The sequence below is a fragment of the Tenrec ecaudatus genome, chromosome 3 (assembly GCF_050624435.1).
Source record: "Tenrec ecaudatus isolate mTenEca1 chromosome 3, mTenEca1.hap1, whole genome shotgun sequence".
Classification (NCBI taxonomy): domain Eukaryota; kingdom Metazoa; phylum Chordata; class Mammalia; order Afrosoricida; family Tenrecidae; genus Tenrec; species Tenrec ecaudatus.
In genome coordinates, this window is record NC_134532.1 from 179,378,872 (window position 1) to 179,392,976 (window position 14,105).

The window sequence follows — 14,105 nt, forward strand, 5'->3', positions numbered from 1 at the left end:
CAACAAGCTCTAGATGCTAATAACCTTTTTCTCTAATTTAAAGAATGCAAATTTATAGCCTCTATGGATGTCTTAGGCTGTGAATCTCTCAGGGGAACAGAAAGCCTTATTTGTCTCCCTTGGAGTGGTTGCTGGTTTTGAACTGCCCACCTTCAGATTAGCAGTCCAATTCGTGACCACTGTGCCACCAGGGCTCTCTGTTAGTGATGTGCTGTTGTGGGGTCTAATATGTACATTGCTCCACTCTAACTCTTGTTACAATTTTACTTGTCCTTAAGCTACAAGAAGAAATTCTGTGGGGAAATGCTACTAGTCATTTTATGCAGATTTCACTTTGTGTTGGATTCTTAAAAGTTGTTTTTTCTCTTTCCAGTTTTAAGAAATGGTGCTTGGGAAATTGTTCACTGGGAAAAGGTATGCATTGATTTCTATCTTATTTGTAGAGGAGAAATGCACAGAAATCTACCCTAGTAACACTTTTTAGCATGGAAACAACTGTCAATGATTCTTTAATTAAAATAATCATACAAGTCAACTCCAATTAATCTTTTGGCAATCTACTAGAAAGTGTATGACAGTTATTTTGAAAGGTACTACTTAGGACATGGTTGTTTTTTCATAATATACTTTGAGTATTGTTTCCATAAATTTCATTTAACCATGAACTGTTTTACATTGGAAATGTTTGCTTTAATTATTTACTGTCCAAGTAAAATCAAAACAGAGCCCTGATACTTCACATTTGTAGATTTTATTTCAAATCCATATATTGTGACTCATCGCACTTGCCCATTACTACTTCTTTTGAAAAAAATCTTCATGAAGGAAACATCATATATTAATAAGCTGGGAGTCAGTTTCATACCATCTAGAGATTAATGTGCCTGGAGGCCTTTAATGGAAATGAGTTGAATCATAATTTTTCAAACACTATCAAATGTTCATCCTTTACAGACCCAGTTTCAAAAGGTAAGCAGTTACTAGTTCTGAATTTTGGAAGAACAATTAACCTCTCTCAATGATATGAAATCCATTTCGACTCAATTTCTAGTCATCAAAAATGAGTATCTTTGTGCATTGGTAAAAGGCTTTTTGGAGTCCAGGACACTGAGTTTTCCGGGCTTTCAGAATCCTTGCCAAGACACAAAAATCTATCTTACAGTGACTTTTAGGGATCATGTCCTACTGTATTGATGGTCAATACTGCAATGCTGAAGGGAATAAAGTCCTGATAAATTATTGGCATTTTATAGATTCTGAAGTTGAGGCTAGAGTAGAGATGGACATCTCTTCTGGCTGTATGAAACGCCTCTCTGAATTTGGTCTTTGACATACGAGTAGCAAAGAGGAAGGTACCATGATTTTGCTTTCTTATTTCCGTAATGGAGCCCTGGTGGCGCAGTGAACTATGTGTTAGGTTGCTGACAGCACCAGTTCGAAACCACCACCTTCTCCATGGGAGAAAGGCGAGGCTTTCTACTCCTGTGAAGGTTTACAGAATCAGAAACCCAGAGGACAGTTCGACCTTGTCCTTTCCGGTAGCTTGGAGTCAGCATGGACACAGTGATAGTGACTTTTTGGGCGTGTGTATTTTTGTATTCCTGTTAGTTGTTTATTTTTCAGAAGAGCAAGATCAAGACTAAAACTCAAAACAGTGTTTCCAAAGCAAGTTTCTTTTATGCTCTTGTATGATCCTTGGACGAGCCAGATTGTTGGGCAAGGACTTTCTTTGGTTTATGTAATGTTTTTTATGCAGTTAAAAATAAAATCAATATACTGAAACCAAGAATCTGAGCCGCATGCCAAATATGATAAACCTTAGAATAAGTGGCTTTTCATTCAGGGTTCTTCCGCTGTCTTTCCAAATGTGTGGCTACTGCGGTTGCTTTTGAATGGTCCTCAAAGGCCTACAATTTGCATAGCTCCCGCCCGAAGCTCCAGTAGAGGCATTCACCGATGGGCAGTTCTCTCTAGCTCTCCAGCTTCAGTCTCTACCGCGGAGCCTTGTCTGCGTTGCAAAAGATGTATCATTGTGAGGCTTAGTAATGATATGTACGATTGATATTTTCTCCCCCTGTTATTGATTGAGATTTACCTTAACTGGGTAGAGATTCCATTGAGTAGATGCCTCTTTTTTATGTTAATGTGAAAAGGAGGGACTATGAGAAGTCTAGATGTCGGGGATGCGATATAATGTACAGATTCATTTTATTAAGATAATTTGCGTAGTGGATAAAGGTGCCAAGTTTACTTTTCTAAGATTTTCCCCGCTCTTGGCCTCATCCCTATGCAATTAATTCAGTGGCGCTTTATGAAGTCAGTGGTTTGCGCTCATGAATAACCTTCTTTACTGGGTTCAGTGCTTAAATACAATGGGTTGTATATTCGTAATGACCTTTCCATGCAGATAATTAACCAATTCCCAGTTTTCTTTCAGGTAAATGTTGGAGATATAGTTATAATAAAAGGCAAAGAGTATATACCTGCTGACACTGTCCTTCTCTCATCAAGGTAGAGGCACCTGCTGACGCTCAAACAGTGTAGAGGATGCTTTCTCTACCCTGCATTGACCTCGTGCTTGCTCCAAGGGAATAAGGGATAAACGACGGATTTTAACCTCGCTCATGATTCTGAATTACGTACTAAGAAAAGAAAGAAAAATGTCGATTGAACTCAAAGGATTCCTTTCATGTCTGCCATATAGAATAAATGATCCGTGTCATCCTTGATCACAAGTCTTGATTACAGTTGGGAATCCACACGCCCAGTAGATCCAGAGTCTTTAGTGCAAGGCATGATTTCTTAAGATTTCCTGTCATTTATTTTATATAAGACATGGATTGGGCCCTATTTGATTTTATCTTGCAATTCTTGTTCATAGTACACTTCTTTATGACACATATGCATATCCCTGCCAGTTTTTTTCTTTTATTTTCGTGGGGCAACAGGACAAGGAAACAGAATGATTTTTTTCTTTTTGCCATCGTACTTTTGAAAATGCCAACAACAACAGCAAAAATACTTTGTCCTGGCTTTTTACATTCTTTCAGTGACTGAACTTAAGTACTATCTATTTAATTCATCTTTAAGATAGTCATGAATTGGGACTTAGAACATATGGCACTATTACCCATTAGCGGATGTGACTTTCACAGTATTTTATGTTTAAAAACTGTAATGCTAGTCCTAATGTAAATTCAGGGAAAAAAATTAAAGTATTTTAGAGGTTGTTTATCACCATTTCCTTGGACAGTTTTATTTGTAAAATCCACATATGAATATGGACTGTGCCTTTTTTTTCAAAATCTATTTCATCAGGTCATTGCTGAAACTGGATTGGATTTGTGCCAATTTACTGGGTAAAGGTGGCATGTCATTGAGCAACGACAATCTATCTGGCTATTATGGACATCTATAAATACTTGAAGTGACCACAGGTGGTCACAGTTTCATATCCTATAGCTGTCCGTTTTTATGCCCTTTACTTACAGGGGTTCTTTGTTTTGGTTGGAGGAGACTTGGATGGAGGAGACTTGATTGCAGCAAAAATTAATACCGATGTTTCTATTCAGCCTTTCTGTTAGGAGTTTCTTTGCTTACAACTTTTTCAGGAAAAGGTTCTGAAATGGAAGCAAGTGATGGTCCACCCTTGGTGGTATGAGGATGAGTGAGCGCTTCGTTATCAGTTCTGATGTTGTGTAGCGAGTAGGGAGACCGCTGTCTGTAAGACTCTGGAAGCCGGGGTTTTTCTCCTGCCTTGACAATTGTGAACCAACTGCTTAATCTCTCCAGACTTTAGATCTTGTAAAGTTGAGGACGATGAATTTAATGTCCAAGCTCTCATATCACTTAGTTCTTCTCGCTCTCCTTTTTGTTTAAATTGATCATCTTTAAATCCTAAAGTACGTGTGACTAGCTGAATGAGACGCACTTAATGGTCTGAAGGAAACGTATTGGATCCTCACGTATTACACACTACCTAAGAACGTTGAAAGTGGTCATTAAACCTTTCACAAGATGTTGATGTTTGCCTGAATGAACCCTTAAAAGGTTTATTCACAAATCAGTACTTAGAACATTTAAATACGTGTGTTAGTCTGGGTACATTAGAGAAACAAATCCACAGAAATACATATGTATAAGAGAGACTTATATAAAATGGGTAAGTGCACATCAAGAAAGCATCCCAACCAAGTGCTGCCCAAGCCCACAAGTCCAACATTAGACCATATGTCTGACACCAGGCCACAAAGTCCTCCTCCATCTCACAAAACACACACTGTGATGCTGACTGCATGTGGAAAGCCAAAGCAGTGAACGTGTAGGCATCTCAGCGCTGGCAGGGGTCTCCACACGGCTGCTCCAGCACCCAGGGCTGCATCAGGGTAGGTCCATGTGGCTTCTCCTCAGGGATGTCTTGCAGGAAGTGAGCCTTGCTAGCTGAAGTAGGGAACTGGCTAACGCAGCTGCACCCTGGTCCGACCGTCACAAGAGACCTGAGAACTAGAAAGGCGAGGCCCACTGAGTCAATTATCTCTCTACCCTTCAATTAACCCCACATGTGTTTATTGGCCAGGTTGACACAATAAACTTTAATATTTCAGTACTCTTACCCATTAGCAATTGTGACTTTCAAATTATTTTATGTTTAAAAACTGTAATACTAGTCCTAATATACATTAAGGGGAAAATATTTTGAGGGTTATCATCATTTGACAGTAAAAATAAACAAAAGTTTATAATACTCGAATTCCCAAAGCTTTTCAATTATTACTAATAGTGCATCTCCATGAGGTAGTTTGAAAAGAAAGCTTGAATATGACTGAAAGCTTTATCGGCTTTAATTTTGAAGTGAAGAAGCTGAAATCTTAGAATCAAAAGTCACTGACGAGCTGGGATGTTTAGAAAGCCTAAATACTGTATATACTTGAGTAGAAGTCAAGTATTTCAGTACATTTTTAATGTAGTTTTGTGGTAAAATTAGATGCTTCGGCTCATATTCTGGTTAGCTTATACTCGAGTATATACGGTAAAATAGAATGAGAATTTATTCCAGTCTGGATAGGTTCTTAGCATGTCTGTCTTATATCCTTGCTGAAAATTTTGCACTGGATTCACTCAGTGTAGTTCCCAGACTTTATTACTTATTTAAGTCACTCAAAATGCTGCAATTATGACTTCTAATTTCCCGAGATCTATGTCTGTGCAAGAAAGATAATAAGAGCGAATGCAGTCAACCCGGAAAACTTTTCGGACTCAGAAAAATCTTAACAGAACCAATTATTCTAGGTTACTTTGCTCTGACACTGGGCTGAGGAAAGACCATCGATAAAATAAAGTAGTCAGTTAGATAAAAGTGCGTTTTTACTTTTATTTGGTAAGAGAGGCTTATGCAAACACTTGAGAAAACTTCGCACTGAAAATCGAACTTAACAGCAAATGAGCATTCCTTAGATATGATGTTTTCTTCTGCTTTTAGACCTGATCAAAATAAATCTTGAAAAAATAGGCACTAGTCATTTTTATTAACATGTGTTATTTTATAATAATTTCAATACTTTGTCTCTTTTGTCCATTTGTTTGTTTTCTCCCTCTGTTATTCATTTTTTTCTTCCCATTTTGATTGTTTTAAACTGGGACATGTAGGTGGCAGTGGGGGAAATAGTGAAAGTGACCAATGGGGAACATCTCCCAGCAGATCTCATCAGTCTCTCCTCAAGGTTAGCACCACTGGGCTACACAGGACATGTGTACGTGGGTCCTCACCCTAAACCAGAGAATAGTGGCGCCCCAGTAGGGCTTATTTCTCTCCTCCTTTAAGACCAATCTTATCTGATATTTCCTGATGATGAGCATTTCACAGATGTTCTAAACCGCCTTGCCTGAATCCAGTGTTGGATGGTGCTTGTCCCTTGGTTGGACAGATTCCACTCTTATTGTTATCAATAGGAGTCCGCAAGGCATGCCCGTAAAGGTGGATTTCAATTCCGCACGCATCATTGATGAAAATTAATATTGCACAGCATGCCTCGGTTGCGAGGCTTAACTTCTTACCTCCTCTGGGTATGGTTTTAAGCACTGTTAAACTTTTGTGAAGCACAGAATTATTGAGAAAATTTCACGGTCTTAAATCTACCTGTTTTATTCTCAGACGTAAAAAATATCTTGAAGCTCTGCAGACCCCTCTGGTGTTTGTGACTAACTGGGACTTGCGTAGGGTTTACGGAGGACCCCCGGCACAAAGCTGGCTGTTGCACATTTTGTACCGCATGCGTTGGGATCAACTTTTATCCCACTCGTAACCAGTGACCAAGTGCACGTTACTGTGAAAAATCTCCGCTGTCGACCAGTGTCTGTATTGTGATGTGCATCTTGTTTCGTTTTCCCACCTACTAATCAAAAAGCCTGCTCAGCCTCTCTGACTGTAGTTTGTGTCTTGGATGTCATAATTTGCTAAACGTCTTATTCTCTAGCATGATTCCTTATCTGTGACTTCTTGCTGCCTTTTCACAGCACTACTGCTTTGGTGTTCTTGAAAGTGTTATTATTAGAAATGTAGATTTACATGCAGCTTTTGTTTGCTCCACTTCAAATAGAAGTCAGCCATTTTACTTCGTAAAGGAGTTACTTTACCAAAAAAAGGCAGACCTAGAACTAAAACATCATTCTCAATGTAATAGGAGAATGGCCTTGGATACATTGATCCATAAAAATGGAATGCACTTTCCTGCCTGAATCTGGATTCAATATTGTACATTTAGCATTTGTTTGTCATCATGCTTCTCTAGTATCAGAAGATAAGTTTGCTAAAGCTCATAAACTGTTTAAATTTCAATACACAAGTGACAAATTGGTCAAGTAGGCAGAACTAAGTTACCATGTGACAGTGGTAGAAAATAAAGTTTGAATAATTGATAGAATGAAATATAATTATTGAAAGACTAAGGAAAAGGAATGCCTTTATGAAAGAAAATTCATAGATTTAAGAAGTTTCAGAATTTTTACCTGTAAAAGATAAGATTCGTGTGAAAGTTAATTTTCACAAATTTTCAGGCCACAAAATTAAGCTAAATGTGCATTTCAGAAACTTGGGATGATCTATTCTGCACATGTACGAATTGGAAGCTGTCCAGAAGATTCCAGGTGTTTTTGACTTGCAGATTTATTTCTTGTTAGCTTTGATCACACCTGACTGTGATTGTATCCAGAGTAACTTATATGATGCCAGAAAGTTCGGTGTATTATATAACCAAAGACCCTAACGATGGATTTCATTTCACAATGATTTTCCTTAGAGTTTAGGACATAGTTATTTGGTTGGGCTACAAACTGACATGCCGACGGCTGCTCGGCGAATACAGTCCGTGTGATCAAGGGCAGGCTTTGAGCCAGTCCGAGGTGCAGTGTCCTGGTAAAAGGAGAACGCTCACCCTTTACAACCGCCGCCCCACAAACCCTTGGTGGCAGCTCATACCGTCGATCTTCTAGGTGAGGGTCAAGGAGTAGTAATAGCCAAATGGGCCAATGCTTAGTTTAATATTGAGCTGTCATTTCCACTTTTGCTGCCCAAGGGTCTCTGGAGCAACCGTAAGAAACAGGAGAGCAGGAGCAGGAGAAATGGGAGGAGAGGGTCCTTGTCTGCTTCCATCTTCAGTCTGTTCATACAGCTTCTGAACGTGGCCTTGGATTTTAACAGCACGTTCCATATGACTCTACTCATTGCATCGAGAAGAGTAAGACACGCAAGCTTTTAGAAGTAGCAGTCTGGAATCTTCTACTCAGCCACTCTTCTTAACCAATGTACACGTGCTTCACCAGCATGACATCCCACTTGATATTTGTGAGCTAAAGTTAAAATGTCAACACAGCTGCTTACAATGCAGATGGCGTCTGTTTGCTGTCTATATGGATGAGCAAATTAAATCCAGTGTGACAGATCTGTTCATTTACGTTTCTCAGAGACCAGAAGTGACTGCTGTTAGGGAATTGCTTTTGAGTCTTTCTGGCTGAAAAGCAGATCCATAAGCTGTCATGCTTGGGTTCCGCCTCCTGGCATCTTGCTGTTAGAATGAGAACCATTGAGCAAGGAGGTCACTCGTGGCTTTGTTTGGAATCAGAGGCTTCCGTGGGTCTGAGCATTTACGTACAGTTTGCTGTTCGTGTCGCTGTGGCTGTGTTCACCATCCTTTTCTAAATATTTGTCCTTCTCAATTTCAAACAACAGTGAGCCCCAGGCCATGTGTTACATTGAAACATCCAACTTAGATGGTGAGACAAACCTGAAAATTAGACAGGTAAGGTCGCATGCAAGTCTGTCATAATTAATGCAGTTGTACTGCATGGGATGAAGGCTTATTTCTCAGTGTTATTATCTGGGGTGGAATTAATTTTATCCAATTGCCAATGTTTTCTCACTGAACCTCTCTGACTATAAGAGGTTTTTCTGGACTGATGTAATTAAGTATGCAGCATGGTTAGATTTCCTTGGAGGAGGATCAAGTCCCTTATATGGATACAGTGCATAGTGAAATATGCATTTCCTGAAAGTTGGGCTCTATTTGCCTGGGATAACAAAGGAAGAATTGGCAGGCAGAGGCCGAGGAAATGGAAGGGGAGATGATTGCCCCCATGAACAACTGCTAGTTTTACCATGCAACGAGGAGAACTGGTTGGGCCTGGCTCCCATGACTGGACATTTTTATCAGGATCTAGAACAGTGGTTCTCAACCGTCCTCCTGCCTTGACCCTTTCACACAGTTCCTCATGTTGTGGTGACCCCCAACCATAACATTATTGCCATTGCTACTTCACTACTGTCGTTTTGCTACTGTGATGAATCGGGCGACTCGCAAAGGGGTCACGACCCACAGGTTTAGAACTGCTGGTCTAGACAATTCCTGATCAAAGTAGGTGGAATGGAAAGCCAAATTTTAAATGCGTATGTAATTCAGATTTCTTGGAGTCGGGGAGACTGGATGAACCTCTGAATTTTCTGCCCTGAGATCATTTTTAAACCTTAAACCAAACATGTACCAGTCGTCTTCCTAAAGCCAGCTCAGTGTCGCTTAACGAGTAAAGGATGTCTGCCCGGGGCATTGTGCTCTTTACAGATCTACACCCATAGGATCAAAAGTAACTGGAGAGATTTAGGAACCTTGGAGGCCAGTGGGTTTATGTTAATGGCGGGGAAACCACTCGGAAGGGGGCAGAATAGCTGCCCCGTTGGAAGAGTAAAATCCATGCCTCCAACTTGTCCACTGGTGCCCGGGTGCATGTTCTGCTGCGCAGCTGCTCGACCAGAGACGGTTGTGTGACAGCAGCTCAGGTAGCCAGCCGTTCGCCCTGGTGGGGAAATGCTCATGACCTTAAAAGGCCAGTCATGGTGTTAGACGTATTTGTTTCCTTGGTACCTGCCCCAAATTATTAATGGCTTTTGCAGATTGAAATGTTTCCATTGCTGTTCTGAAACATGTTGCTGTCTCAGGACATGGTCTTTATTTCTCTGTTGACTTTTCCTACCCCTTCCAGCCCCAAACTGTAATCATGATAGCTTCTGCCATTTAAAAATGGCCTTTATAGAATGTGTTCCTTGAGTTGTAGGTCAGTGGTGCAAACAACAAGTGACAAGGTTGAGCGTGCTGGAAGAAGTCACAACAGAGCCCTGGGCTCAGACTGCCACAGGAGGGGCGGAGTGGCTGGCCAGTTATTGCTGGCCAGATGGGCCGCCGTATTGGAGTTTCCCCCCTAAGGGGGGAACAGGAACATCACCACCCTTCTTGAATGAAGATTCTATTTCTTTTTCAACCCCTGTTTGAAATTCAGCACTGCCTAAGTGCTAGATATTAATTTTATTTTTGGAAATGGCTCGTCCTTTGGGGCCTTATTGTGATCTATCCTAGGGGACTAGTTTATAATATCTGAAATATATTCCAGAACTTTTACAAAAACTGCTCTAGTCTTAGGCTTAAAAAACGCGATGTTCGTGGGGAGAGGAGGGTATCCCATAAGGATTTCTTGACAGTGAGAGTAGTGTCTAAGTGGAGGCAGTTGCTCACTAAATAGTGGGCTCCCTTATAGCTGATTTTTCTTCGTGTCCTGAAGACCGGGGAGAAGTCAGCACATCTACTTCCTACCCCAAATGTATGTAATATTCTTCTGTCTAACTTTGAAAAAAATGTTTTCAACAGGGCTTACCAGCAACATCAGATATAAAAGACATCGACAGCTTGATGAGAATTTCTGGCAGAATCGAGTGTGAGAGTCCAAACAGGCATCTCTATGATTTTGTTGGCAACATAAGGCTTGATGGGCACAGGTAGGTAAAATCCTTTTCATACAACCAAGGAACCACGGTGTGACAGAATGGCGACGTTTCTTCCAGGCCCGGTTATGTATTGTCTTGTGCTCCAAGTTAGATAACTCAAAGCCCTCCGTTGTGGGCATTCATCTTCAACACTGAGTCTTTTTGTTAACATGCTACATGACGGGCGTAACTGAAGACCTCCCCAGAGTCCCTGCCAATCTGGAAGGTGGATGTTTCTGGGGATGTGCCCAGCCTTGTGACAGACTGTTTAATGAATAAATAATCAGTGGCTCATTTTTAGGGGGGTGGAGAATATTTATGATGTAATAGCAGATTATAGGCTTAACATCCATTCTGGGTCCTGGGTCCCTTTCTGTAATCCCTGAGGCTTAAAGGATATCAGAAATTTATCTGCAAGGAGGTTCATGGAATCGAATCCTTTCTTCTTTTCTCTGAATAGTTCCATATGTTCTTTTCCAAGTCATATTAGCTGTGGTCCATTTGGGTTCGGGTTTGCTTTTTCCCCTTCTCACTGCCTCTCCTCTTCCGTCCTCTTTCCCCGTTCGTTCAGCCCATACAAGACTTCCTCCATGTGCCGCAACCAACAAAGCAGGAACATATTTCTTCTGAGCGTCCTTTCTTGTAGTGAGGGACAGATAAACAGATGAACAATAAACTGTGGCTGATAAGCAACTTCTGTAGTGTGCTAGGAAATGATAGCTCCTTGGGAGGGGGGCAAGGTGGCTTCCGTGGTAGCGCAGGGCAGGGGAGATAGGAGTCCTAGGGAGGGCATGACATTTAGGCCTGTGTCATTTGGGAGGTGATATTTGAGCAAAGATGAGAGGGATTTGAGGAAGTTAGCCACCTGACAGTGTGAAGGGAGAGGAGAGGGTCCAAACAGAAGGAGCAGTAACTACGAATCAGGTGCTATATCATTGTTGACCTTGGAAAGGTGCTAGGAGTGTTTGCAGGGTGTCTAGGAGGCTCTTTTGTTTGGAGTGTCCAGGGAAAAGAGAAACAGAGTAGAGACCGAGAAATGTGCTGGGTTCATGTAAGACTTACATGTGCTTCATTCTTAGTGAAATGGGGAGGCCATAGAATGGAGGCAAACCAGCTTTTCAGCCGATTCTAACTCAGAGCAGCCCCACGGGACAGAGAGGAGAGCTACCCCACTGGATTTTCTTGACTGTGGTCTTGACAGCTGGGATTGGAACACTAGCCTTTTGGTCAGAAGCTGAGTTCTTAACAGTTGGGCCACCTAAGCTCCTTTAAGGACGTTTATTATGTCCAAGCTGAGAAGTTGAATATGTAGCTCTAGAGTTTGGGAGGGCGAGCTGAGGAAGTTGTGAGTTGTTGACATAGTAAAGCCTAGAGACAAAAGGGTCACACAAAAGGAAGGCTACAGGTAGAAAAGTGAAGAGCCCCGGGACTGGGGGGAGACACTTCCAACATTGAGAGGATAGGGTCAAGGAGGAGGAGCCAGCGAAAGAGGACAAGATGCCACCTTAGGAAGATACAGACCTGGAGAGTGAAGAACAGCTGCCCCTGTGGAGGGAATGGCCCACGTGGCTGAGATGTTGCCCTGCTGAGGGTCTGAGAGCTGTTTCATTCCGAGAATGGAGACCTTTGAGCGTAACCAGGACAGTTTCAGTTGATCCTGAAAGGCGTCAGTTTGAGATGGGCGAAGAGCTGTGGAATTTAGCGAGTCGCCCTTGCAAAGAGTTGAGCTGCAAGAGTGCGTCAACAGGGAGGGGAGCTTCCCTGCTTCCCCTCCTCTCTGCAGCTCTGTCCTGCCTCTCTTCATCTGCCCGGCAGTTCAGTGGCCGCACCAAATGTTAACCAGTGCTCACCCACCTGAGAAAATGTTGTCAGGGGTTTCACTATTTCATCATTACATTGTTGTTAGTTGAACCCCAAAGGACAGTGGCATGTTCCCTTAAACCCTTAGCTCATTCAGATCCACCAAAAGCTTTCCTGCCATTTCTGTGGTAATTATATGTTCTAAAATTGCCTCGGAGTGAGTGTGTGTGTGTGTATGTGTGTGTGTGTGTGTGTGTGACATATGGTTATAGACTAATGAGAGATTTGGCCAATTACACAGTATCATTTTTGTATTCTGACATTCTTCACTGGCCAGCTTCCATTTTTTATCAGTTCCCCCATCAAATGGATGCCAAGCAAATCCTGGATCGGATGGTGCCAAATTTAAGGGGGAAAATTTACATCTTCTCTTTCATTTTGTGTGAAAGTTAGAAACTTGCTCCGTGCTGATATACTCTGAAAGGTTAGTGGGAAGATGGGATTCAACGAAAGCAGGATTTCCCCACAAACTGTGAAGCCCCCTTGTATTGGCAGCACAGAGGAGATTTACAAGGATTAGGCGGAGCTCTTTGGAGCCCCCTCTGTTCAGATAGTGTATGCTGATTCCTTTCTGGAAGATAGATGCACTGTTCACGCCCGATACTTTGGAATTACAGTTCAGATGAAAACTAATACTGATTTTCATCTTGAAATTGGAAAGAAGAGTTGTTGTTTTTAAGAGTTTGCACCTTATCCCATCAGTACATGCCCCAGATGCTGGTGTGTCGGCTGGTATATCTTCATTAAATAGATAAGGGGAGTCCCTGGGTGGCATAAATAATTAGTGCACACAGCTGCTAACAAAAGGGTTGGATGTTTGAATCCACTCAGAGGCACCTTGGTAGGAAAAAAGATAACAGCAATTTGAACGCTGTGGATCTAGTGCTGCTCTGACCCACAGGCTCCTTCCTCATGAGTCGGAATCTGTGCCCCAACCAGGCTTCCTTTTGAATAGGTGAGGGACACTTGGCACAGATATGACCCCAGAACCTGGTTCCGCACCTTTCCAAGAACCTCTTGGCAATGTGATTTGAGGCTGAGCTTCCACACCAGTCTGAATTGTAGCCCAACTTGGAAGCACACACGAGAGCGTCTCTTCCATTAGAATCCCGAAGGCGCACTGTTGTGCTTGGCTGACATGAGGGTGACCCTTACTTTGTCCCTTTTCTGAAGCTGGAATGCAGCTATACTTCCCTAAACACGGACTCATCTAAAAGAATCTGGGTTGATTTCCTTTGAGATTGTGGAACTCCCACAATGCCTGCAGCCAGGTGTGAGGTCCGATCTGCCAGTGGCCCTCCCACCTTGCTGGACCAGGAAAGTGCTCCAGGGTGAAGGGCTCAATCTCACTGTCTCGTCACTGCCAAGGAAGCTCTTCTCTTGGGCTTTTCTTAGCAGATTGTTTCTTTCTTTTTCCAGAAAAAAATTCCAGCATGTTTTTCTTTATATTTGACTATTTTTTCCTACATGTTAAAATGAGGGCGTGGTGGAAATCCTCGCACCGTTGCATTTCCATGAACACTCTCCGTTTCTCTGTGACAGTCCTGTGCCCTTCTGCAATCCTCGCTCCTACCGTCCAACAACCTACTCTGCTGATTGGCTGTCCTCGTCATTAGGGTGGTCCAGTCAGTTCTGACTCGTAATGACTCAGAGTAACCACAGGACGAACACTGCCCAGTCCTGCACCATCTCCGCAAACGACCCCCTTGTTGCATCCGTGGTGGCAGTTCATCCCATTGAGGGGCTTCCTCTGTCACCAGCCTCTACTTAACCATGCATGACACTCATCTCCAGAGACTGGCACCTCCTCAGAGCGCCCACAGAACACAGGAGACTCCTCCTCTTCCTTGCTTCCAGGACAACCACCTGGCTATACTTCTTCCAAGACGGATTTATTTATTTATTCTTCTGACAGCCCATGGTATAGTTAATACTTGTCTTT

At 42.2% G+C, this 14,105-nt stretch overlaps 1 protein-coding gene across 1 annotated transcript in view; it reads left to right on the forward strand.

Moving 5' to 3' along the window:
- The first annotated feature begins 382 nt into the window (after positions 1 to 382).
- The window catches only part of ATP8A1 (ATPase phospholipid transporting 8A1), a 190,663-nt gene continuing 176,940 nt past the window's right edge, over positions 383 to 14,105 (forward strand). The window contains exons 1-3 of the mRNA XM_075544993.1: positions 383 to 414; positions 8,225 to 8,294; positions 10,188 to 10,315. Of these exons, the coding sequence (XP_075401108.1) occupies positions 383 to 414; positions 8,225 to 8,294; positions 10,188 to 10,315 (230 nt within the window). The remainder of the gene's footprint in view (positions 415 to 8,224; positions 8,295 to 10,187; positions 10,316 to 14,105) is intronic.